This window comes from Aricia agestis, chromosome 2 (assembly GCF_905147365.1).
Source record: "Aricia agestis chromosome 2, ilAriAges1.1, whole genome shotgun sequence".
Classification (NCBI taxonomy): domain Eukaryota; kingdom Metazoa; phylum Arthropoda; class Insecta; order Lepidoptera; family Lycaenidae; genus Aricia; species Aricia agestis.
The window spans coordinates 22,484,867-22,509,060 of record NC_056407.1 but is presented as its reverse complement, the minus strand read 5'-3'; the positions used below and the strand labels follow the sequence as shown (position 1 = coordinate 22,509,060).

At 34.8% G+C, this 24,194-nt stretch overlaps 3 protein-coding genes across 5 annotated transcripts in view; 1 reads left to right on the top strand and 2 right to left on the bottom strand.

The window, feature by feature from the left end:
* LOC121739969 (ATP-binding cassette sub-family G member 1-like) overlaps nucleotides 1-24,194 on the bottom strand; it is a 65,811-nt gene that overhangs the window by 26,503 nt on the left and 15,114 nt on the right. Inside the window, exon 2 of the mRNA XM_042132630.1 lies at nucleotides 9,462-9,625. Coding sequence (XP_041988564.1) covers nucleotides 9,462-9,576 — 115 coding nt within the window. The 5' untranslated portion in view covers nucleotides 9,577-9,625. The remainder of the gene's footprint in view (nucleotides 1-9,461; nucleotides 9,626-24,194) is intronic.
* LOC121739971 (putative nuclease HARBI1) lies at nucleotides 15,673-18,146 on the top strand. Of its 3 annotated transcripts, none has more exons than XM_042132634.1 (6): nucleotides 15,673-15,971; nucleotides 16,061-16,295; nucleotides 16,423-16,619; nucleotides 16,697-16,829; nucleotides 17,437-17,569; nucleotides 17,651-18,146. In XM_042132634.1, exons 2-6 carry the CDS (start codon nucleotides 16,062-16,064, stop codon nucleotides 18,067-18,069), a joined length of 1,116 nt encoding a protein of 371 aa, XP_041988568.1. In that variant the 5' UTR covers nucleotides 15,673-15,971; nucleotide 16,061; the 3' UTR covers nucleotides 18,070-18,146. The 3 variants fall into 3 exon arrangements, with proteins under 3 accessions (XP_041988568.1, XP_041988567.1, XP_041988566.1); XM_042132633.1 differs by having other exon boundaries at nucleotides 15,673-15,983; nucleotides 17,651-18,145; XM_042132632.1 differs by having other exon boundaries at nucleotides 15,673-15,983; nucleotides 16,049-16,295; nucleotides 17,651-18,144.
* On the bottom strand, nucleotides 18,325-19,902 carry LOC121739709. Its single transcript, XM_042132246.1, has 3 exons — nucleotides 19,556-19,902; nucleotides 18,956-19,141; nucleotides 18,325-18,705 (listed from the first exon to the last, which is right to left on the bottom strand). Exons 1-3 carry the CDS (start codon nucleotides 19,628-19,630, stop codon nucleotides 18,325-18,327), a joined length of 642 nt encoding a protein of 213 aa, XP_041988180.1. The 5' UTR covers nucleotides 19,631-19,902.

The window sequence follows — 24,194 nt, the reverse complement described above, 5'->3', positions numbered from 1 at the left end:
CTTAATAGTATTTGAGAACAATTTAATATCAACTACCATTTACCAAGCTAATGATCACATTAAAGTCATCACTCATCACACTACAATTTGTTCTCGATTGTAGACTTATCACAATAGACATCACATAAAACGCATTTGCATATTTGCCTATGCAAATGCATATGCAAATATGCTAATGCAGCTACTAAAAAAAATAAAAGTGGTATTAGAAAACCTGTTTTTGACGGAATAAAGGAAATTGGTACATTAAGGCCACCAAATAGGTATTCATGAAAATAATTTCAATAGGTATACATAATATTCATAAAAGTATGAATGATGCACAACTTTTCATTGTACACAATATTACTTATAATTATGTTGTCCAGTTTATAGGGTTCTGTACTCAACAAGGAACCCTTATACTTTCGGTCTGTCCGTCCGTCTGTCTGTCCGTCTGTCCGTCCGTCTGTCCGTCCGTCTGAAACTATAGGACGGAGGACCTACAAAGCTGTAATTCGGCATGAATGCACATATTAATGATACCAATAAAATAGTATATAAAATCTTTTACATTTTTTTTTTTGGTAAGTACCCCCTACACATCAAGCGGGGATGATTTTTTTTTTCGCGCCCACCCCACTGTGTGGGGTGTCGTTGGATAGGTTTTATTAAAAATATTACGAATATTCAATTTCCCCTCTAGGGATCCATTAGTGAAATATGAAGTCTTAAAGTGGAAAAAATCGTTAGAGTCCAGTAGAGGGAAATATGCTGAATTGAAAAGAAAAACTATCGCGGCTAAGAAAATTTCATAAGTTATTGAGTAATAGTCGATTAACTCTAAATATATTCGGATAAATAAAAATATTCGGAGAAGTACAAAGGAACTTTTCGTTCGAATTCCTTTAAACGTAATTGAGATAATGTTGTTAGTAGTGTAAAACAGTTCAGTTATAAATTAACATTCCTCCGTAATAATATTTGCATGCATATTTCGGCGTTTTGATAAGTAGTGTAAAATCGGAATTCTACTCTAAGTAGTTATCAGTTTATCGCTTATCAGTTATCACTCTCTGGGGTCTAAAAAAAATTGGTAATTTTTTTCTTGTGAATTTACTAAACCGTTATTTTAAGACGATTCCGAGTTTCTACTCGCACGACGAACACAAGCTTGAAATTATTATTTTGAAATGTAGCATGGATAATTTTATAGATCCGAATGATAATTTTATTCCTTATGATTACTATGGGCATTGTGCATATAGTCACGAATTTACGATTTATTGTATCTCTATTCTCTATGTAATAGTTTATAAATAAAACTCACTCATACACAGTACGCAATCTTCAATACTCTATTGTTCAGTATAATATAAATGGAATTTCTCTCATCCATATTTTACTCTCTCTGAAGTTATAAAACAGCCACAAAATGCTTGGTACCTAGAATTTCCATATGTTTTACTTAGCATTGAAAAAATACTAATGTTTTACAAATATTTAAGTAATTAGTTAACACGTTACTTCACTTATTAGCTTCACAAAACATTTTAACTTGTTAAAATTCTGCGGAAATGCTACATTGTTCGCGGCCAAAAATAGCGAATATCCTTGACATGTGGTCAAAACGTGGCCAACTCTTTGACTTAATGAAAATCTATTGTCCAGTAGGGAAACAAAGTTTACATAGACAAGAGCCTAGATTATAGTTAAGCAAGTATCATACTTCTTCACACTCAACTTCTCCTTTGCTTCCTAAAAATTAAAAAAAAAAACTTATTCCACGGTGAACTCTAGAGGACTCATACACGTTACCACTTACTTTTGTGACTACACAAAAGTATTACCACTTACTTTTGTGACACTCTGTATAGCATTTTCTTCGTAATGGCTACATAATGTAATTTATTTTAACTTTTATGTAAGTACCTAAGTGAATACTGAGTAATCTTTAGTACGTTTCTCAGAAGCTTTTAAACGTATGTCGCGGTCCGGTCGTGATGACTATGCAAATATTATATTTCTAGAGATCCATAGCGAATCTAAATAGTAAATATATACATATATACATATATATATATATATATATATATATATATATATATATATATATATATATATATATATATATATATATATATATATATATATATATATATATATATGTATATATTTACTGATCGGGCTGAAATTTGGCATGCAGGTAGATGTTATGACGTAGGCATCCGCTAAGAAAGGATTTTGATCAGTTTTATTCCCAAGGGGATAAAATAGGGGATGAAAAATTGTATATAATAATACTTCTTTAAAACGCGAGGGAAGCCACGGGCAAAAGCTAGTAAAACCATAATACTAGTAAATAGTAATTCACAGGTTCGCATGCTTCCTCATCCTTTGACCTTTTTATGGGTCGTAACTCTTAAAGGCGGCAAAACATAACATGAATAGCATTGACGTAAGTGCTAAGTGTGCGACTTAGGAAAACATTTTTTTATCTTAAAGATACATCATTGAAGATACTAACTCTTATTTACCGACTCGAATGTTATAATGCAAAAGTGAGTATGTCTGTGTGTCTGGTAAAAGTAATAAATAATCGTGCTTGAACAGAGCTTAACCGCTTTTGATATTATTATTCGGTATCGAGATACTTCGAAACCATGGTAATGATATAGTAAGGGAGCCCTAGAATTTTTTTTGTGTTTACTAACAAGCTAATTTTTGTGAGTAGCTACATTTTGATAAGATGAACAACATATTTTTTATTTTCGAAAAATCTCGAAAGTGGTAGCTAACAGAGATAGAAAGGATTTCATACTTTGACTTGATGGTCCTAAAATATGGATTGTTTTATTTGTAGGACAAGGTTACTCTTAAATTATATAACAATTAACCTACCAATATAGTATATACAAAAAATCTGCTTGTTAGGGTTCCGTTTTAGGGTTCTGTAATCAACAAAACTTGGTTGACTACTATGTACGAAAATATACTACTGATATAACATCAATCCATAAATTCTTGTTGTAACTATGGCGTCAAAATTTGCTATAAATTAAAAACATCATCATTGGATTTTACGTTTTTTCTTGAAGGTTCTATTTCGCACTTAAAATTTATATTTTGGGACAACCTTGGCGCTAAATTTAGTAAAATATAAATAGCCAAAGAGACAATGGCCAAATTTTTTGTGGAGATGAGTATTTGTGACGTCATAGTTCGACCTTACGAGTCTGTTTAGCTTTGTTAACTAATGAACCCATTGCTAAAAACAAAAATGATAAATTAGTATATTACTACTAAACAGTAGCCACATAGCTAATAGCTTGACAGCAAGAAAAAGAGACATAATATATGTATTATACTTAAGTTAATTTCAGTGTCCGCTAAATAATTGCTGTGATATTAATTTAAAAGTAACTAGTCAGATAGTCATAATATAGTGAATATTTGACAGCTAGCTATTTTAGTTTTTATCCCGCTATGTGTAGCAATTATTATGAACTTATAATATTAAGTATGTGCATAGTTTCCACGTTTTTAATTGAAAGAAACGTTGTCAAACGTCGAACAAAACTTTTTTATTACTTTCTATGCTGGTGCCGCCGCCTGCCTCTACCGTAAAAACATTGCAATAATATATAGGATAATATATCCTTACTATAGTCTCTAACTTAACGCCTCCGTGGTCTAGTGGTATAGAGCGCGGCTCTTGACTCGGAGGTCGTGGGTTCGATTCCCGCGTTGGAAACATGTTATTTCCAAGTTTGGTTAGGACAATGCAGGCTGATCACCTGATTGTCTGACAAGTAAGATGATCCATGCGTCGGATGGGCATGTAAAAAGTCGGTCCTGCGCCTGATCTCTCGCCAGTCGTGTCGGTCGTCCGTCCCACTGGGTTATGAGAGTAAAGGAATAGAGAGTGCTCTTGTGTACTGCGCACACACTAGGGCACTATAAATTACTCCTGCGTAGCTGGCCTGGTTTTAATGAAACCGGCCACCGTCACCGAAACCGGTGTGGGAGCTATTATTATTATTAACAATAGAGTTATAGACTAGAGCTCACTTGGTTGCGCTCTATCTAGAGCAGCTGTAAATATTTATTTGGTAGCGACGACCAGCGACTAACTGCGTCGTCATGGCGTCCCGATTAAAAAAAACAAAATGAAAACCTAAAAATTACTTTGCACTAAGTTCATAGTAGGAGTTTTGTGAGGAATGTGAAAGTGTGATGTTGTGTTTTTGAATTATTTTCCTAAAATTGTGTTAATGGGGTTTTTAATGTGTAATATTGGTAGGATATTAACCATTAGATATTCGTTATCGTGCACAAGTGTAGGAAAGTGATGCAATATCCAGAAACGAGCTATTTTGTTCCCTTCAAAACTCCATCGAAAGTTTCAGTAAAGCGTCTACCAGTTTACTGAATCGACCGACTCGACTCCTCGACTGTATTGACTTTTTACTTCGGCTTGCCACGACGACACTAGCCATGGTTATATAGCCGAAGTGCCATAATAAAAAAAAAGTTCATAGTAATCGCTACATCTAGCGGAAGAAACACCATCTATCTAGACACGCGGTAGCGTGTTAAGCCAGCCAAGTTCCAGCATAATAGAACTGGCGAGCAGAACACGTGCAATATAAATATTTACTCAATATAACTAGATTTTGTATAGAGTTAAATCCTTATAGAATTGTAATAACTATAAAAGCCGCGAGCTCTGTCGTGGCCAGTATACTACAAAATGTTCAGGGGGGTGAGCCAAAATCTTTTCGTTTTCGCTTCGTCAAAGAATCGCCGATGAAACTGTATGGAATTGACATAAGCGTTGACTCTAAAAATCAAACATCGTCCTTCTCTCTTCACACTCACGCCCGTCTTTCATATGCCAGGTGAAAAAGGACGGCGCGGAATCATCGCCGAGTTAGTTTTACTTGAATAAAATACGAACTATAATGATTATGAAAAAAGTGTTTTGAGCAAATTTCAGTTTTATCAATACCTTTTTAGATATTAAAAAATATCAAAGAAAAGACAGCAAACTTCGAAGATCCAAGCAAAAATGTGTCTAAAACAAGGTTTTTTGTAAAAAAGAAACTATCGAGCATTTTTTGAGTAATCGTGTTTTCGTCTTGAGCATTTAATCTTTATGAACTGAAGTTACTTGTGTCAAAAAATCAGTTTTCTAGACCTTACAGATTTTGAGATCTAGGTTAAAGTATGTAGTCAAGTTAGGGTCATATGCGCTCTTAATATGACGTTAATATGACGTTGACGTTCGACTCGTCTAATGTCAATTCCATACATTTTGTTCGGCGATTCTATAACGAAGCGAAAACGAAAAAGTTTCAGCTAAATGGCCAGGTTATGGGATATAGGTACTAGGGCTCGCTTTGCTCGCTCTGATAATAAAAGCATAAAATGTTACCCATGAATGCTCTGATGACGGTTTAAAAATACTTGGAGGATGCAATTTTTATTAAATTTTGAGCGCCCGTTGTAATATTATTTGTCATAACTTATACCATTGCATAGAGGAATAAATAGGTGTCTGCTTATACTATTGTTCCTTAACACGGAAGTCTTATAATAATTTAATATAATATAATAGGTATTATTATTTATAGCATGTTAAGTAACGTCAGGTTAAGCTTATTAACTCATTAGGTGCTGCTAGGTGCCAATTTAATTGAACAACAATTGATTATAAGTAATTATTGTCAATGATTACATTGTGATTGTTATTTACATAACCTAATAACAAACTCATTATATGGTTATAACATAATTATAGTTTAAAAAACAAAAAAAAAACACTTTTTAAAATTCATTTAAAAAAAATGCAATGTTTTGAACTAATTAAACTACTGGAGATAGGTAAAAATCTTGGGCTGTATGTATGTATGTATGTATGTATGTATGTATGTAAAAGCGTGTTAATAATGAAGCAAAGATTTCAAAACATAGGATTTAAAGCGCGCAAGGCGAACGTGTAGCATTTTCGTCTATGATCGCCCATGATCGACATAGATTTTGCAAGCTGCATGCTATTTAGACAGACTCGTAATCACGTGACAAGGTTGGTTATTCATCATGGCCCCAAAGCTTTGTACCTAAACATTTCGAAAATTTCAAATTCCTTTACTTTAAGTGACTTTAAGTGACCTCAAGAAAATTTACAACAATACTACTATTATTTCTTCATATACATTCGGGCGTTACAAAAGAATAATTATATATATATTTTTTTTTGTTTGCATTATTGCAATGTGCGGTTTGTTAATTGCAATAAAACAAAAGATGATTTGTTGCACATGTCCAGAAACGTGCGACTTTTATCGCATTCTTTTTCTCTGATGCAATGCGACGTAAACAAAAAAGTGCTAAAGTTATTTTAAAAATCAAAACTCCAAGACATTAATCATATTTTTATAGAAAAACAAATAGAGAAATACGAAAATATGTTATTTTGTGGAAATTCATTCAAGAAGGTCATAAGATACGCCTGTGATTTATAAGGAAGGCTCATCTAATTTATAACAATTCATAATATCAACCATGAGATAAACCTGAACATTATTTCTCTGACGTATGTCTGACGTTTTTACAAAAATTTATATAGCGGATTTAATTGGCTATTACGGCAAAATATTACCCAATTAACAATGCTGTTGAATTGATAAATACCTGTCAAAAAACCTTTGATGCCGGGAATAATTGTACGGATTTACGTACCAACTTTGATATCAGGACTCAGGACCTCTATTTATTGCTTAATTAACTACAGTTAACTTAAAAACAGGTTATGTTAGATCTATTAGATTATAGGCAAGAGATTTTTCCGTGGGCCAAAACTACACACTAAGCGCGTTTCACACGATTTTGTTACCACTCCGATCGATGTAGACCATCAGACGGCGAAAGGCCGGACGGTATGTCGAAAAAGGCCTAAATAAGGCCACAAAATATACTTGTTAAGTAAACTTCCTTCCAGTGGAAGGCCGTGGAAAGTAAAGCTCTGTGAACGGAAACTTGGAGATTGGTAGCCACGTGAGGCTGTACTCACGTGCGCGGGGTAGGGATGGGAAATACATCTGTATTCCACATCGATATAATATATTGTATAATTGGTAATTTGAATCATAAATAGTATCGATGAATATGAAATACAGTTGAACGTTGTATGATTGCAAAGACGTGGTCAAATGATATTTCTGTGCAGATAAAACCGATTAAAGCTTTTCTGTTTTATCTAATGACTAGAATTAAAGGAATCGCATCGAATCGATAAAAAAAAGATCAAATAATGACGTGTCATTATATTATAACCTATTATAAAATATAGAACATTAAGTAGTCGTTTCATAATATTACATTAAATTCTAAAGTTTTAGTCATACTCAATGCTCATGCACTCTCATTTAGTATTCATCCGGTATGCGTCATGTTTTCTAATTAGTTCATCATAAATATTTAAACACATCATACGAATGTCCAAATTTCCTGCACCAAATACAACGCGATTGTTTACATTGAATAGTCAAATATAGCTTGTGAAGTACTTACTTTACATCGGCAATGACATAATAGATTTCATTTGAATTTTAATAATATATTGCTACAAAACTATTACCGTTTGTCCTTTATACTCGTATTGTTTGTGAAACGATTTTCTCGCGTTGTTACTAGATTATAATGGATCGAGTCCATTCAATTAACTGTTTATAAGAAACTCTTATTCGTTTTAGCGTTATCGATTTCGCTTTATCGATAAAGATATATCGATACTAACATCCCTACAGTTCACGTGCAGATCTTTCGTAATTGTTGGTCAACTTCAAGCGAGGTGTTGCGGTAACTTGTATGCATCTCAAACTTGCACACTGCACACAATATTTCTACAGCTTTAACTTTCCTAAGTCCTAACACAGTATGTTTTGAATATTAGTGTGAATATTTGAATAATGCTCTTTTGAAAAATATATTGAATTTATCGCAAAAAAAATGGTTCTAGACTAGTCTAAAAAATCTAGAAATTGTTTATAAAAGATTTTAGAAATTTTAATACTTATGTAACATTTATTTTTAAAAGTTTTATACAGTTCGTGGGAGAGCTATGCTTCGGCACGAATGAGCCGGCTCGACCGGATAAATACCACGTTCTCACAGAAAACCGGCGTGAAACAGCGCTTGCGCTGTGTTTCGCCGAGTGAGTGAGTTTACCGGAGGCCCAATCCCCTAACCCCTACCCTATTCCCTTCCCTACCCTCAACTATTCCCTTCCCTACCCTCCCCTATTACCCTATTCCCGGCCGGCCGGCCGGCAATAGGGTAATAGCGGAGGCCGGCAACGCACTTGCAGCTCTTCTGATGCTGCGAGTGTCCATGGGCGACGGAAGTTGCTTTCCATCAGGTGACCCGTTTGCTCGTTTGCCCCCTTATTTCATAAAAAAAAAAAGTTCATAATATAATATAATTTATGTTCCTTTTATAATAATATTATGTCATGTCATAATTTCAACTCAGTTGGTTGTCTGGTAGGAACCATTTGAAGCGGTAAGACTGCCAATTTGCGCAGATCCTTTCTTTTTGTACTGTTAATAATAATATTATATTTTATTGTCTCAACTCTCAAAATATCTTAAGTCATTCATAGGAACCGCACAGGAGCTTAATTTTTACATAATAGCACACTAACTCGCTTAAATCTTCATTCGTTTGAAGTCGGTACCAGCCCAGAACTGAGATACTTGTTATATTAGAACTTGGCCGGTACCGACTTCAAAATAATGAAAATTGAGTACAGAATTAGTTGAGGTTTAGTCGTATTTTGAAAAAGGCACTATTCACTAATAGCGTACTGACCAACCGAGCACCCTCGCGTGGCAGCTTCGCGTGACAGCCTCGCGAGGCAGCCACGCGAGACAGTTGTACGGTCAGTCAGCGGGGCTAAAATGGTCTCATTTAGCAATTCCTCTCAATCAATTCAGCAAACGAATTGTCAAAACTGTCAAACTGACAAATGTCAAATGAGTACGAATTACTAGACATGAATTGCAAGCAGACTTGCATTTTGCGATTTTAGAAAGATGTATCATATTACGATTCATAATATGATTCTCCAAAGCGACCATTTTAGCCCCGCAGGACTCAGGACGTGCCTATAGTGAGCGCGGCAAACGAACCGAGGCGCCTTTGAAGAATATTGTTTTTTTTTTAACTTGGAAGTCGGGTTCAAGTTTTTGTTAAAAATAATTATTTTACCCTTTTTAGTTACCTACAACTTTTAGCGCTTACAAGGCTTTATGCGTAGATAACCACTACGAAAATTACCTATTCACATTATGTTCCTGTAAGCGAAATTGTGGTAAATGCTTGGTCCACAAACAGCGATGTTATGGTTGAACATTCAAAAAAAATATACAGCCGAACATAGAACCTCCTCGTTTTTGGAAGTCGGTTAAAAAACTTACATTTCCCATTCTTGACAGTATACGTGAGGTCCTGGAAGCCGAGGTCGATGGGGGGGCGAGGGGGGAGGTACGACAGCTTCCCCTCCCCCAGCGGCTGCGTTTGTGACAGTTCCATCCTAGTGACACCTTACACTGCAAACATTATACCAGCCAACTTGGACGATCTGAAAAAATCAAACTACAGTGAGAATGGAATGGAAATGAAGAAATAGAAAATGATATTGAAAAAAAAATTAAACTATATAGGTACTTAAGTTATTAGGGTTCCATACCCAAAGGGTTAAAACGGGACCCTATTACTGAGACTTCGATGTCTGTCTGTCTGTCTCCAGGCTGAATCTCAAGAACCGCTATAGCTAGACTTCTGAAATTTTCACAGATTGATATTCTTGGCTTTTTTTTTTTGCTCGATATCAATAATGGCAACAGGCATGACATTTGCAAAAAGTCCTTAATTAAAAATGTAATGTTTTTTTTCTCACTTTTTTTGGTAAAAAAGTGGGCCCCGTGCGAGTTTCTTACGCGCGCCGGGTCTTCTCGCCGGGTTAGTTCCCGAACCGGTGGTAGGCATCATGAAGACGTTCAGAGAACATTTGCAAAAATTTATTCTGAATAAAAAAGTTTGAGTTTGAGTAACATTGTACATTCATACATACGTACATTCTGTAATTAATAATATTATGTAGTCGCTTAATAGTTACATAATTATAAGGTTTGACATTGAGATAAATACTAAATAGGTAATTAAAAACATGAAATACATTTAAGAAATTTCAAAACTTTATAAAACAAGGTCCAAATTTTAAATTATAATGTGTATTTCATACTTAGTAAGATTTTGAAATTCACAAAAACTAAAATATTTTTGGATATATCGAAAGAGAAGGGCAGGTTGTCCTTTCAAATGACTTTTGTATGGAAATTTTAAATTTTTATGTCACTAGAGATAACATCACTTAAATAAAATAGAATAAATTAATTGAGAATAATATTTTCGAAGGCCTAGTACTAGATTTACAAGTTTTTAATTAAGGTTAGTGATAACTCATAGGTAAGCAGGATTGATATATGGCTTCGCCCGCGTAAATTAGATATTTCACAGACAAATTAGTCCACAAAAAATAGCCTATGATCCTTCACGTGGTCTACTTCTTATCTGTGGCAAATAACAGAAAAATTGCTCCAGTAGTTCGTGAGATAAGCCCTTTCAAATAATTTCCCCCGTTTTTTCCACAATTTCCTCTATTTCTCCGTCACTATTAGTCTTAGCGTGATATAATATAGCCTATTGCCTTCCTCGATAAATGGGCTATCTAACACTGAAAATATTCTTCAAATTGGACCAGTAGTTCCAGAGATTAGCGCGTTCAAATAAGCCCTTTCAAATAATTTCCCCCGTTTTTTCCACATTTTCCTCTATTTCTTCACTCCTATTAGTCTTATTGTGATAATATATAGCCTATGCCCTTCCTTCCTCAATAAATGGGCTATCGAATACTGAAAGATTCCTGAGATTAGCGCGTTCAAACAAACAAACAAACAAACTCTTCCGCTTTATAATATTAATATAGATGGTGCATTTGCCAGGGTGGCGCGCTTTGCCACACTCACTTTACAATTTTTTTTTTTATTTCTTTTGCAAGGTATTTTGTATTTATTTTAAAAGAAGAAAATTGAGCAAGATGAGAGCGATTATGTCTATCTATGTTTTGCGTCACAAAACTTAAGCTTTTTCCCTATAACATACGACACCGGTAAATTTACCGGTTCTGAAGTACCTACTTAACAACTCCCGGCTTACCTAGTTCCAAAATAATAACGAAGTGTTAAAAAATATGAGATATAAAGCACAATATTTAAAATACCTTAAACCATAAACATTTTAATAAAACGTAATACTTTGGCTGTATTTAATTTACAAACTCACCTCCGATAAAAACCTATGTCATCGAAATATAAGTATTAACTAGGATAATTATACATTTTATTTAAATAAATTGTTAGTAAATGTATATTAAAATGTCCTTAACCGAACAATTTTGTTTCTTAATGTTGTTTCCAAAGATATTTTAAAAAAACATGAAAAATAGGGAAGATCCGCCCGGGTAACTACAGTTTTATGCTAAGCTAAAATGAATCTTATATATGGATGGACTTACAGGGCCTAAAAGAAATGTGGATGTCTCGTTTTTAAAGATAAGATGTAATCAAATAATTAATACAAAATTTTGCGGTTTTTATAGTATTAACACAGATGGGTCTAAAGGAAGAGATGGTGTAGGTGCGGCGGTTTTTGATCCTCAGACAATCAAATCAAAATTAATTGGAATGTTTCAATAATGTTCACAGAATTAGTTGCTTTGTTAGAGGCTCTTGCTTACGTGTCCCGTTTAAGCTACAGTAAATTTGTTATCTTCACAGATGCTAGAAGTGCTCTGCAAAATTTAGCTCGGTGCACCTCGAGTTTTCGAGGAGTACCGATAGCTTATAAAATTTTAAATACTTTGCAAAAGTTGGTGGAGTCTGGGGTAACTGTTCACCTTCAGTGGATACCGTCTCATGTCGGGTTAGAGGGAAATGAGATAGCAGACAGGCTGGCAAACGAAGCCATTGTTGACGGCATACCTTATGATATAGTTCCTTTTTATTCTGATGTTTTACCTGAGTTGAAAGTTAAAGTTCACAAGCTTTGGTTATATTTCTTTGATGATATGTCGTCAAATAATAACGTCTGGTATAGAACGTTACGGTCTAAGCCGTTTTTATATCCTTGGTTTAGCTATAGTAAATTAAGCAGAAATATTTTGGTTCTTGCATTTAGGATACGATCTGGACACATTCCATTGAATAGATTTGCGTTTTTAATGGGGAAGAATGAATCTTCAAACTGTGCTGTATGTGGGACTATTGAAGACGTTTATCATATTTTAGTGGAATGTGTTCGGAACGCATCATTTAGAAATAGCTTATCTAATAAGTTTATGTTTAATAGCGTAGGGGGCGTTAATATTGTACTCTCGGATCCTTTGTCTAGTGATGCTATATGTTTGTACAAGTTAGTTAAGTTTGGTTTAGATGTAAGAAATTGTTAAATTGTAATTTTGTGGCCTTACGAGGACGACATGGTCGCCTCTGTTTGTGAACCAAGTCCTTAATAAAGATTAAAAAAAAATGTTAGTAAATCTATATTAAAATGTCCTTAACCGAACAATTTTGTTTCTTAATGTTGTTTCCAAATATATTAAAAAAAATCATGAAAAATAGGGAAGATCCGCCCGAGTAACTACAGTTTTATGCTAAGCTAAAATGAATCTTATTGCGATGCGTATACGCTTGGTCTTTGGTTGTGTGCAAGGTTATCGTTTTAGATTGAAATTAATCCCCGCCTTAAGGAATAAGGATACACAGTTAGATCATAATGTGTCCAGGTTAGAGGGGTTTAACGAACTCTACGTTTTAGTATTGTCGTTTGACCGCAGTCCGCACACACCTTGCCTCTTTCCGATTAGCTTTCATTTGTTTTGAAATTAAAATTTTAATACCTACTTTAGAATTAAAAAATAAAAATTAATCGTAGCTGCATGGGACAGTTAATAAAACTTTTTTTTTTCAATTTTTAGGGTTCCGTACCTCAAAAGGAAAAAACGGAACCCTTATAGGATCACTTTGTTGTCCGTCTGTCCGTCCGTCCGTCTGTCAAGACCCTTTTTCTCAGGAACGCGTGGAGGTATGAAGCTGAAATTTATATCAATTACTCAGGTCTACTGTCCCTTGAAGCTGTGAAAAAATCAAACTTCTAAGCCAACGCAATCAAAAGATACAGCCGTTTATGCCGCAAATTTTCGACACTAGCAAGGGAATCAAAACCTACAGGGTGCTTCCCGTGAACTCAGAATCTTGAAATTTGGTACGAAGCAACGTCTTATATCATAGATAAAGGAAAAATTACGAAAACCATAAATTTTTAGTTACATCACATAATATATTTTTTTTTAATAATTTTAAACTTACTACCCATTTCCTCATAAACGCGTAGAGGTATTAAATTGAAATTCATACCAAATACTCAGGTCTATAATACCTTTAAGCTGTAACAAAATCAAACTTCTATGTCAACGCAATCAAAAGAAACAGCAATTTAAGATCTTTGTCTTAAATTTATGCTCCTCCATCTTTCCCCATTGTAATGTTATGAATTTCATTTTGCAATAAAAATACCATAGTTATGACTCGATTGTCGTAATGAACGAACTTTGTAAACCTTGCAGGTTTGTACGGAACCCTCGGTGCGCGAGTCCGACTCGCACTTGGCCGGTTTTTTTCATAATTTCAACAGTAGTGTAAGAATGAGATAATTGGAAGATTTTGCTGAGAAATGGGACAGCATAGGTTAGTAAATAAAACTTAAGCCACTGTCCACTAGTGGTTTTAATTTATATGCGCGCAAGTGTAGTTTTGTCTTGTGATTTGTGGATACACGCAAAATTCGTCAATTCAAGCAGAGATCTGCGTGTAACGGGATAGCTTGGATAGCAACGATGTTGACGCGGCGGACTTTATGCGCGTCGTGTGCGTTACTAAGCCAGTAACGCACACGACGCGCATAAAGTCCGCCGCGTTACTGCATGTAATTGCATAGGTTCTATTTCCACAGACTAAAAAGTGCGTCACGGATATTCTGTCGTCTGCGCTGCGCCTTAACATCGTTAACATATAATTGCATAAGTTCTATTTCCACAGACTAAAAAGTGCGTCAGTCGTCACTGATAGTGTGTCGTCTGCGCTGCGCTGCGCCTAAAGCTTTTAAAAATCATTTACGTGTTTATTATGTATGTTATTGACGAATGATATGACAGTATAGAACGATAACTCTCATGTACCTACTATCAGAGAAGTTGATTCCTAGGCAGATGGGGGACCAAGGTATTTTGGTCGCGTTATGTCAAACCCAGCCGACAGATCCAACAAATGGACAAATCACAATCTGACGTGAGAGAGCCATGCTTCGGCACGAATGGGCCGGCTCGACCGGAGAAATACCACGGGCTCACAAAAAACCGGCGTCAAGCAGCGCTTGCGCTGTGTTTCGCCGAGTGAGTGAGTTTACCGGAGACCCAATCCCCTACCCTTTTCTTTCCTTCCCTACCCTCCCCTATTACCCTATTCCCTCTTAAAAGGCCGGCAACGCACCTGCAGCTCCTGCAGCTCTTCTGATGCTGCGAGTGTCAAAGCTCGGTCAAACAGCTAGTTGACATGGTACGACCAAATGACGTTGGTCTGTCAACTGTGTAGGAATCAATTACCTCGATGGTACTTACAGGTACTTAATTATTATTTTTAACAAAAAATTAAAACCGACTTCCAAGGTAAAAACAATAATTACATCCTTATAATATGAACTAAAAAGTATTAAATATTTCTTCCTATCTAATAGTGCCTTTTTCCGAATTCGGCTAAGCCTCAACTGTTTCTGTACTCAATCTTCAAAATTTGATTTTTTTTTGTTAAAAATAATAATTTCACTCTTTTTAGTTACCTAGTAAACCATAGCGTATATTTAATATTCTACGTATCTTAATTCTTATTACAATTTCTTAAGAGTCACACGTGCTCACAAATATCAGGTAGATAATTTTAAACATTACATTAAAAAAAATCGAAGTGAACAGTAAACACGTCGCACGTGCTAGCCGCTAGGTAATTTAACAATTATTGTACTTACCTATAAACTTGTATAGGAATTCGATCTGTATATATATCAAAATCGTGTGAATAAATAAAAATACATTAAAGTGCGAAGTATTTTTTAACCGACTTCCAAAAAGGAGGAGGTTATATGTTCGTCTGTTTATATTTTTTTTTTGTATGTTCAACCATAACTTCGCCGTTTGTGGACCGATTTTCATGATTATTTTGTTGTTGTACAGGGTTGAATCCGAGGTTGGTACCATGTTCAAAAAAGTGGTGATCTAATTATGAAATCCATGAGGAATCGAAGGGACTCCTTGAAATTAGTATGGAAACATATAGTGATTTCGATTTTTTTAAAAGCATTCGAGGTAAATGCTACCAATAAGTAAGATTTCGCACCAGGTTATACCCTGGATCCGAAGGTACCGAACAGAACTTTTGAATCCTTATAGATACAGGTTCGGGGATTTTGGCGTTGCTTTAACAACTGCAGGCTTACTATCAACGCATATTACGATTTATTTTAGGACCTAAACTGAATGGCATTTGATATTTCGTACCATCAACTTCGTTTTACGAACCAATTTAGGTCGACACCTAAACTAAGCCGCATTTGAATATCATTCGTTCTTTTTCTAAGTAAATTCGTACCATCACCTTACTCTAACTGACGTTCCAGCCTAAACAAAATCGCTCAACTGTCAAAACTTGCGATTCAAAACAAGTTAGTAATTTTGATGCTGATTTTGATTCTTTTGTTGTTAGTTTTAATTTTTACTTGTTTAAAGTGAAAAAAGCAGTGAATTTAAGTGTCGCGAGATTGGTCGCGAGGTAAAAACATGAATTGGTATCAAATAGCATTGATTTCGATAGTTCTACTAAAAGTTAAAGTGCAGTTTTATTCGTAGGATGTGTGACGAGGAATTGATACTTTTCGAGTTCTTGGAAGCCGATAGTGAGGAAAACTCTATGAGGAGAAGGAGACTCGACGCTCGAGCACAATTCGACCCATTCGATTTGGAAGATAATGAATTTATAAAACGTTATCGTCTTTCCAAAGAATTGGTAGTCGGATTGTGCGACGAGATAAGACCGGCGATGAAAGCGCCAAGGAGGTCCACAGATATATCTGTAGAAACAAAGGTAAGGTCAATATGCAATATGCAAAACCTATGTCACACAATTAGTTGCTTTAAATGTGTCCTATTTCTCACTTTGATACGTAAGAACTTGGTATCTATAAAGCAGTAAGTACTATTATTTTTTTTAGGTTTTAACAGCGTTATCATTCTACGCAACTGGCTCCTACCAAAGACCCGTAGGAGATATAAGTGCGCACTCAATGGCACAACAGACAGTTTCTTCAGTGATTGCTCAAGTGACTGCGTGTATAGACTCTGTTGAAATGCGAAAAAAATACATCACTTTCCCAAAGAGCAATGACGAAAGAAATGAAATTAGAGTAAGGTAAGTAAATAAATAGACATTTTATGAAATAAGTCATAATTTTCATTTTATAGTAACTAACATATTTAATTTTTCAGGTTTTATCACAAATTTGGCATACCAGGTGTTGTGGGATGCATTGACTGCACACAAATTGCAATAGTCAGGCCGAATAGAAATGAGGAGCGTTATTTTTGTAGAAAACACTATCATTCCCTTAATGTCCAACTTGTAAGTAATACCATAATATCCTAATATTTTCTTTCTTAATATAATAAAATAACAGGAACATACTTTCTAATTAATCTCACATCAACTTATGTTTTATATTCTAAAAATTATCACACCTAGTCTAGTTTCAACTTAAAAAGAAAACAAACAAGAAACCATCTTAAGATATTGAATACATAGAAAATATTAAAGTTCACTTAGATCTATAATAATACTTTGTATAATAAAACTTTAAATAATTTCAGACCGATTAGTCAAATTATCAATTAAAAAACAATTTCTTAATTTTCTAATCTTACACAGGCACATAGGAACAAAAAATCAACAATATCTATAACTCAAAACTGTATAAAAAACTGCTTTTCCCTACTAGCTTTCCACCTCAAATTTCATAAAGAACCTGAAGAAAAATATGTTATTCTTCCTTGGATATCAAAATACATATCAACTTAAAATTTCATCAAAATCGGTTCGTCCGTTCTGGCGTTAAAACACAGCATACAATTTAATACACTTTCACATTTACTTTGGTATTAGTTTGTGAGTGTCGTAGAGTCTGTTAATCTAATAAAAACCTTTTAATTTAGTATTTTTCTTTGAATTGCAGATTTGTGATGCAGATATGCAAATTATAAGTGTGGACGCTAGTTTCGGTGGAGCTACACACGATTCTTTCATTTGGAATGACCACCCTATAAAACAACATCTTGAGAATTTACAAGAATCAACTTGGTTGCTAGGTAAGTGAGAAATATAAATCATGAAACAATTTATTCATTGGTGACATTTGATAGATATGTAATATGTATTATTATTTTCAGGTGATTCTGGATATCCCCTAAGGAAATATTTAATGACCCCGATTGTCAATGCTATCCCGAACACACCTGAAAGCCATTACACAGACTTGCATGTTCGGGCTAGGAATGTCATCGAGAGAACTATCGGTCTCCTAAAAGCACGCTTTCGCTGCCTTCTCGTGCATAGAGTTCTCCATTACAAGCCACGGGTTGCTGCGTCTATTGTAAATGCTTGTGTTATATTACACAACATTTGTAATAGAGCCAATCTTCCTGCACCACAATTAAGTAGTAGGGAAATAATGGAGGAATCACAGATGCAATTAGGTGTTGCATTTGAAGATCAACCAAATACCAGTAGTAATAACCAGGCACTTCAACAAGGAGTTGCTACAAGGAACCAGTTAATTCTTCGGTTGTGGGAAGCTCGCCGTTCCTGAAATATAAAATTATAATTTATTTTTACATATAGTTTTTATTTAGGTATATTTATATTGTTTTAGTTTTTAAATGAATTATAGAGTGGAAAGACCCTGATTATTTTTTCTACTACTTATTTTTACACTATATACTTTTTACACTATACTATAAACAATATTAAATATTACCGTGATCGCAAAACTTCTTTTATTTCTCTGAGCTCCTGAACCAATTGCTCCAGCAAAGTGCTTCTACGCTCCTCCATTTCAGCTCGTCTATTTGACATTTGCACAAGCAAACGCCGAGCTGCTTGCTGCGTCATAGGTGGCTCCGCAGGCACCCTCCGGCGGCGGGGGGAGAAGATTCTCCGGCGGCGGGTGGGTGGTGCGCTCGCGGCGCGCGGTGGGCGACCCGCGCGGAGGAGTCTGCGGCGCGCCCGCCGAGGGCGACTCCTCGGCCTGCGCTGCACCCGTTGCGTGTGCTGTACCTTCAGGACCGGGAGCATCATTTGGTGGAGGCATTATTGTGCTGGATGGTCCTGGCACAGGTTCTGGCATTAAAGTGCTCTGAGACACCTCAGAACTTTCTACAGCCTGTGTAATTATTATCAAGGGTGTCTCACTCATCTCAGCATCAGTTATTCCAACTTCAGTGACCTGAAAGTATTTTTTTTAAATAAATAGATCAACAACAATAAAATCTAAGTTTTTCATCTGATAAGTATGTTGGTACCTTCACTAACACAACTATTTTATTTAATAATTATTAAATAATAAATAACAATAACTACACAAACAAGTTGGATATAAGTAGTTGTAATATTTGTTGCCACTTGCCACACATTTTCTGTTGTGGTGCACACAAAAGTTGTAAATGAAAATAATAAACAAATAAAGGTAATTATACCTCTTCAAATGGCTCCACTCTTGCTCCTGGTACACCTTGACCAAAGTCTTCTCCCAACAAGTTTAAAATTTTTTTTTCTATTTCATTCATTTCCCTGACTTGGGATGGACCACCTCCGGTCCGCTGCTGGGAAACCCTCAGCGCTGCTGTCATTTTTTTTAATTTTGATTTGTAATCATTCCAATACTGAAAATTAAGCATAAAATTAGCATCATAATTCATCATTTGAATACCATAATAATAAATTAATAACAATATCACTTTTACAGAATACTTGAATGTTGTCCTCTTTGGAATAGTTCAAATTCTTATGCTATGATTACACTTTATGTTTGACTTATAAAGTAGGTAATTTAAATACTGTATGTATGTATGACTATGTACCGTCGAGGAAATTGATTCCTAGGTAGTTGACGGACCTAAGTAATCTTGTCGGCTTATGTCAATTCAATGATCGTCGGATGAGTTTGACTTAACGCGACCAAATTACTTAGGTCCGCCATCTGCCTAGGAATCAACTTCTCTGATAGTACATACATATTATATACTTACATATTACATAGGTACCTATAGGCTATAGGTACTCAGTAAAATACTTACTTTGCACCATCCTTTCCAGTCCTTTATGGCTCCATCTCCATGAGAATTTAAAGTTTGCGTAATTTCCTCCCACATTCTCTTAGAGAATTCCCTAGCTTGAGCAGTTTTATTGAAACCTGTGGCAATATGCCTATTTCTATTTAGGAATTCCCACAACTGCTCAAGCTGGGCGTATGTGACCCTGCGACGCGAAGGAATTCCACTGTAAAAAAAAACACTTTAACCACTTGAAAACACCCAGTCGGTATGCAGTCCCGGCTTGAAAAAGTTTAGATAAGAACTATACTGTTTATGCGTTTGTATTAAACACATGAAATCGCATTTTATGAATAACTAAATATATTTTAATAACTTACCTCATTATTATTTCAATCTTTTACACAAACAATCACAACTTATATACTTAATGTAGTATTCTCACTATTCTATTTGTTTACAATATTTCGAAGTCGCCGCCACCAATTCTACGCTACACTCACGTCCAGGGTTGCCAGGTCATTTTCAAATAAATACCGAACAAACAAAAATTAATTTTATTTTGTTTTTAGGATTTGTTGTTGTAGTGGCAACAGATATACACAATCTGTCAAAATTTAGAAGTCTAGCTATATAATAGCGGTTCTTGAGATACAGCTTGGAGACAGACAGACGGACAAACAACGAAGTCTTAGTAATACCCCTAGGTTCCCGTTTTTACCCTTTGGGTCCGTACCCATGGAATGGAACCCTAAAAAAGAGTTATAATAATAAGAAATAAAATAATAATCATTAACTTATAATACAAAAATACCGAACCGTTCGGTAGAATACCGAACACCTGGCAACCCCGCTCCCGTCACGAATTGTCACACAACACCCGTTCAAAAACTTGATAAAATTTTGTGTCCGGTACAAGAACTATATAAATAAAATATTTTTTTTTATAATATGTAAGTATATCATTAGAAAATTTGTGTCACTTTATAACTAGAATTTATAAAATAATACCAACTGTATACAATATTATGAAAACGATACAAAGTTTTAGAACGCGGCATTCGAATCAAGAGAAACAGCCTATTCATTATTCTCGTTGTCTCTTTCCCACTTCGACCTTGGGATTGCGGATCAGAGACAAAATGTGTTTTTTTCAACGATTTCGTTCGTTCTTTTCGGCTCCGTAACGTTTCAATTGAGGCGCGGTTTTAATAAGGTGATGGTACGAATGTTAGCGATTTTGTTTAGGAACCCAAATTAAACTGCTCTGAATTTGAGTCGTCTTTTAAAAGTTGATAGTAGGCCTGCTGAAAGCATAAGCCAACACATCAATTTGATTGATCATCATCATCACAACCATAATTATACCATGGGTCTTCACATTATAACCCAATTATTGATATTATTCGTGATATTTTGCAGCAAGCAGATGTTTTTGATGATTACTTCGCTGTTTGTGGACCGATTTTCAAAATTCTTGTGTTGTTGCATAGGATATAATCTTAATTTTATATAATAATTACAAAAATGGTGAGCTGATGATGGCATCTATGAGCAATCGAGGGAAATCCTTGAAATTTATCAAAAACACTCATAGTGGTTAAAATGTTGTTTCTAGTAACTTACGCATATGTTACGAATAATAGAAATTTCATACGAAGGTATCTCTTGGTCCAAAGGCACTGAACAGAACTCCTGAACCTTTAAAGATAAAAGCTTGGAAATTGCAGCATCGCTTAGATAACTGCAAGCATTTACCACAATTTCACTTACACTAATATAATATGGACAGTTAATATTCGTAGTGGTTATCTACGCATAAAGATTTGTCTTGTAGATAACTAAAAAGAGTAAAATAATTATTTTTTAACAAAAAATTGAACCCGACTTCCAAGGAAAAAACAATATTCTTAAAATGACCTAAAAAGTATGAAAAAATCGTATTCTTCATTAGTGCCTTTTTCAAAATTCGACTAAATCTGAACGAATTCTGTAAGTACTCAATTTTCATTCTTTTGAAGTCGGTACTGGCTAAGTTCTATGTCAAGTATCTCAGTTCTGGGCTGGTACCGACTTCAAAAGAATGAAAATTGAGTACAGAATTCGTTGACATTTAGTCGAATTTTGAAAAAGGCACTAATGAAGAATACGAATTTTTAGGTCATTTTAAGAATATTGTTTTTTCCTTGGAAGTCGGGTTCAATTTTTTGTTAAAAAATAATTATACTTACTAATACGATGTAGATTAGCTATGTCCACACAGTGCACTTTTATCTTCAATTTTCGTCATCTTCTTTCATTCAACTTGAATGCGTCAACGCAACGCCAACATTGTCGTTTTTGAAGTTTTGGATACGGTCAGATAGCATGCGTAGCTAGTTATTATGGTGTTGTGTGTATATTGTATCCATATACAACCATGTGAGTTGTGACATTGGTGACCCTGACGTGGGGGTGATGATGATGAATGTAATTTGCATAGTAGCATATGCTTTCAGTTCTTAAAACCACGCCGAAACCCCCGAACTTGTATCTATAAGGAATCCGGAGTTCTCTTAGTATCTTCGGAACCATAGTATACCTTGGTGCAAAATCTTGCGTTTTGGTAACATATGCTTAGGATGCTTCTCATAAAACCAAATCACCATATTATGTTTCCATATAAATTTTGAGGAGTTCCCTCGATTCCTCATGGATCCCATCATCAGATCACCACTTTTGTGAACATGGTACCAAATTTAAACTAGTGAATCCTAATATAACAAAACAAAAATTTTGAAAATCGGCTCACAAACGGCGGAGTAGTGGTCGAACATACAAAAAAATAATAATATCCACAGCCGAACATATAATCTCCTCGTTTTTTGGAAGTCGGTTAAAAATACTCAAATATTCTAATTTGTACGCCGGTATAAAGCAATTAGAAACATTTTTTGGCCTGATTACTCTTCCATAGTTTTAATTAGGTATTCCTTTTTATTCCTTTTTTATGAAAGTTACGGATTCTACACATAAAATTAAAATAAGCGTTATTGCTAAATTTAATTTTAATTAAGTATATGCAATACAAGCTCTCAAGATACCATAAAACCAGTTCAAAGTGGTGTAAAGTGTAGTGCATAAATATTCGCTTCATTATTGCCTTATATAAAAACTTTGGGCCAAAACCAGAATATTTCCACTTCGTTGACCATGAATTAATAGGGTTACTCAAAATCGCATTTAGCATAATATTATCAGCTGCTTATTATTTGCCAAATTAACGTAAGTACATAAGTAAGTTGTAGCAAATAAAACAAAACTTGTAAGTTGTAGTAAACAAATACCTATTGCTGTAAATTGTTGTTTTTATGTTTCTCGGTTAACTGAAAAAATATAAATTACGCCCATTCATAATTGCACTTTCGGTTGGTACTACTAATATATATTCTGTGCTTTCGGGAAACGTTTTCCCAATTAATTTTCTTTAGTTTTTCATTAAAATTGGTTCGGTATTTTAGCATGAAGATAGAAGACCAAGAAACACAATTTCACATTTATAACATTAGTGTAAATTAGTTAATCAAATTATTATTATTTGAAACAAAAAACTTGTTATTTAGAAAAATAGGGAACGTGCAAGAACAATAGAGAGTGTATCAAAGAAATAATATTATACTACTGGTTTCGGATTTGTGACGCCAGTAGCCAGCACTTTATTTGTATCCACAAATTACGTGAGGCATTTAAGGGAGGGAGGGGGTCGAGTCAAATCTCATCTAATCTTACGTTGAATAAAGTGGGGGTCTCGGCAAATCTCACGTAATTTTTAGGGTTCCGTACCTCAAAAGGAAAAAACGGAACCCTTATAGGATCACTTTGTTGTCCGTCTGTCCGTCCGTCCGTCTGTCAAGACCCTTTTTCTCAGGAACGCGTGGAGGTATGAAGCTGAAATTTATATCAATTACTCAGGTCTACTGTCCCTTAAAGCTGTGAAAAAATCAAACTTCTAAGCCAACGCAATCAAAAGATACAGCCGTTTATGCCGCAAATTTTCGACACTTGCAAGGGAATCAAAACCTACAGGGTGCTTCCCGTGAACTCAGAATCTTGAAATTTGGTACGAAGCAACGTCTTATAGCATAGATAAAGGAAAAATTACGAAAACCATAAATTTTTAGTTACATCACATAATATATTTTTTTTTAATAATTTTAAACTTACTACCCATTTCCTCATAAACGCGTAGAGGTATTAAATTGAAATTCATACCAAATACTCAGGTCTATAATACCTTTAAGCTGTAACAAAATCAAACTTCTATGTCAACGCAATCAAAAGAAACAGCAATTTAAGCTGCATATTTTGAAACTCGCAAGTACTCGCAAGGGAATCAAAACCTAAAGGGTACTTCCAGTCGACCTAGAATCTTGAAATTTGGCATGAAGCAACGTTTTATAGCACACATAAAGGAAAAATTCCGAAAACCTTAAATTTTTAGTTACATTACAAAATATATATTTTTTAATAAATATAAACTTATTACTTTTTTCCTCATGAACGCGTAGAGCTATCAAGTTGAAATTCATATCAAATACTTAGATCTAATTGCCTTTAACCCGTGAAAAAAAAAAAAATTCTAAGTCAACGCAAAAACGCAAAACGCAAAAGTACAACCATTGAT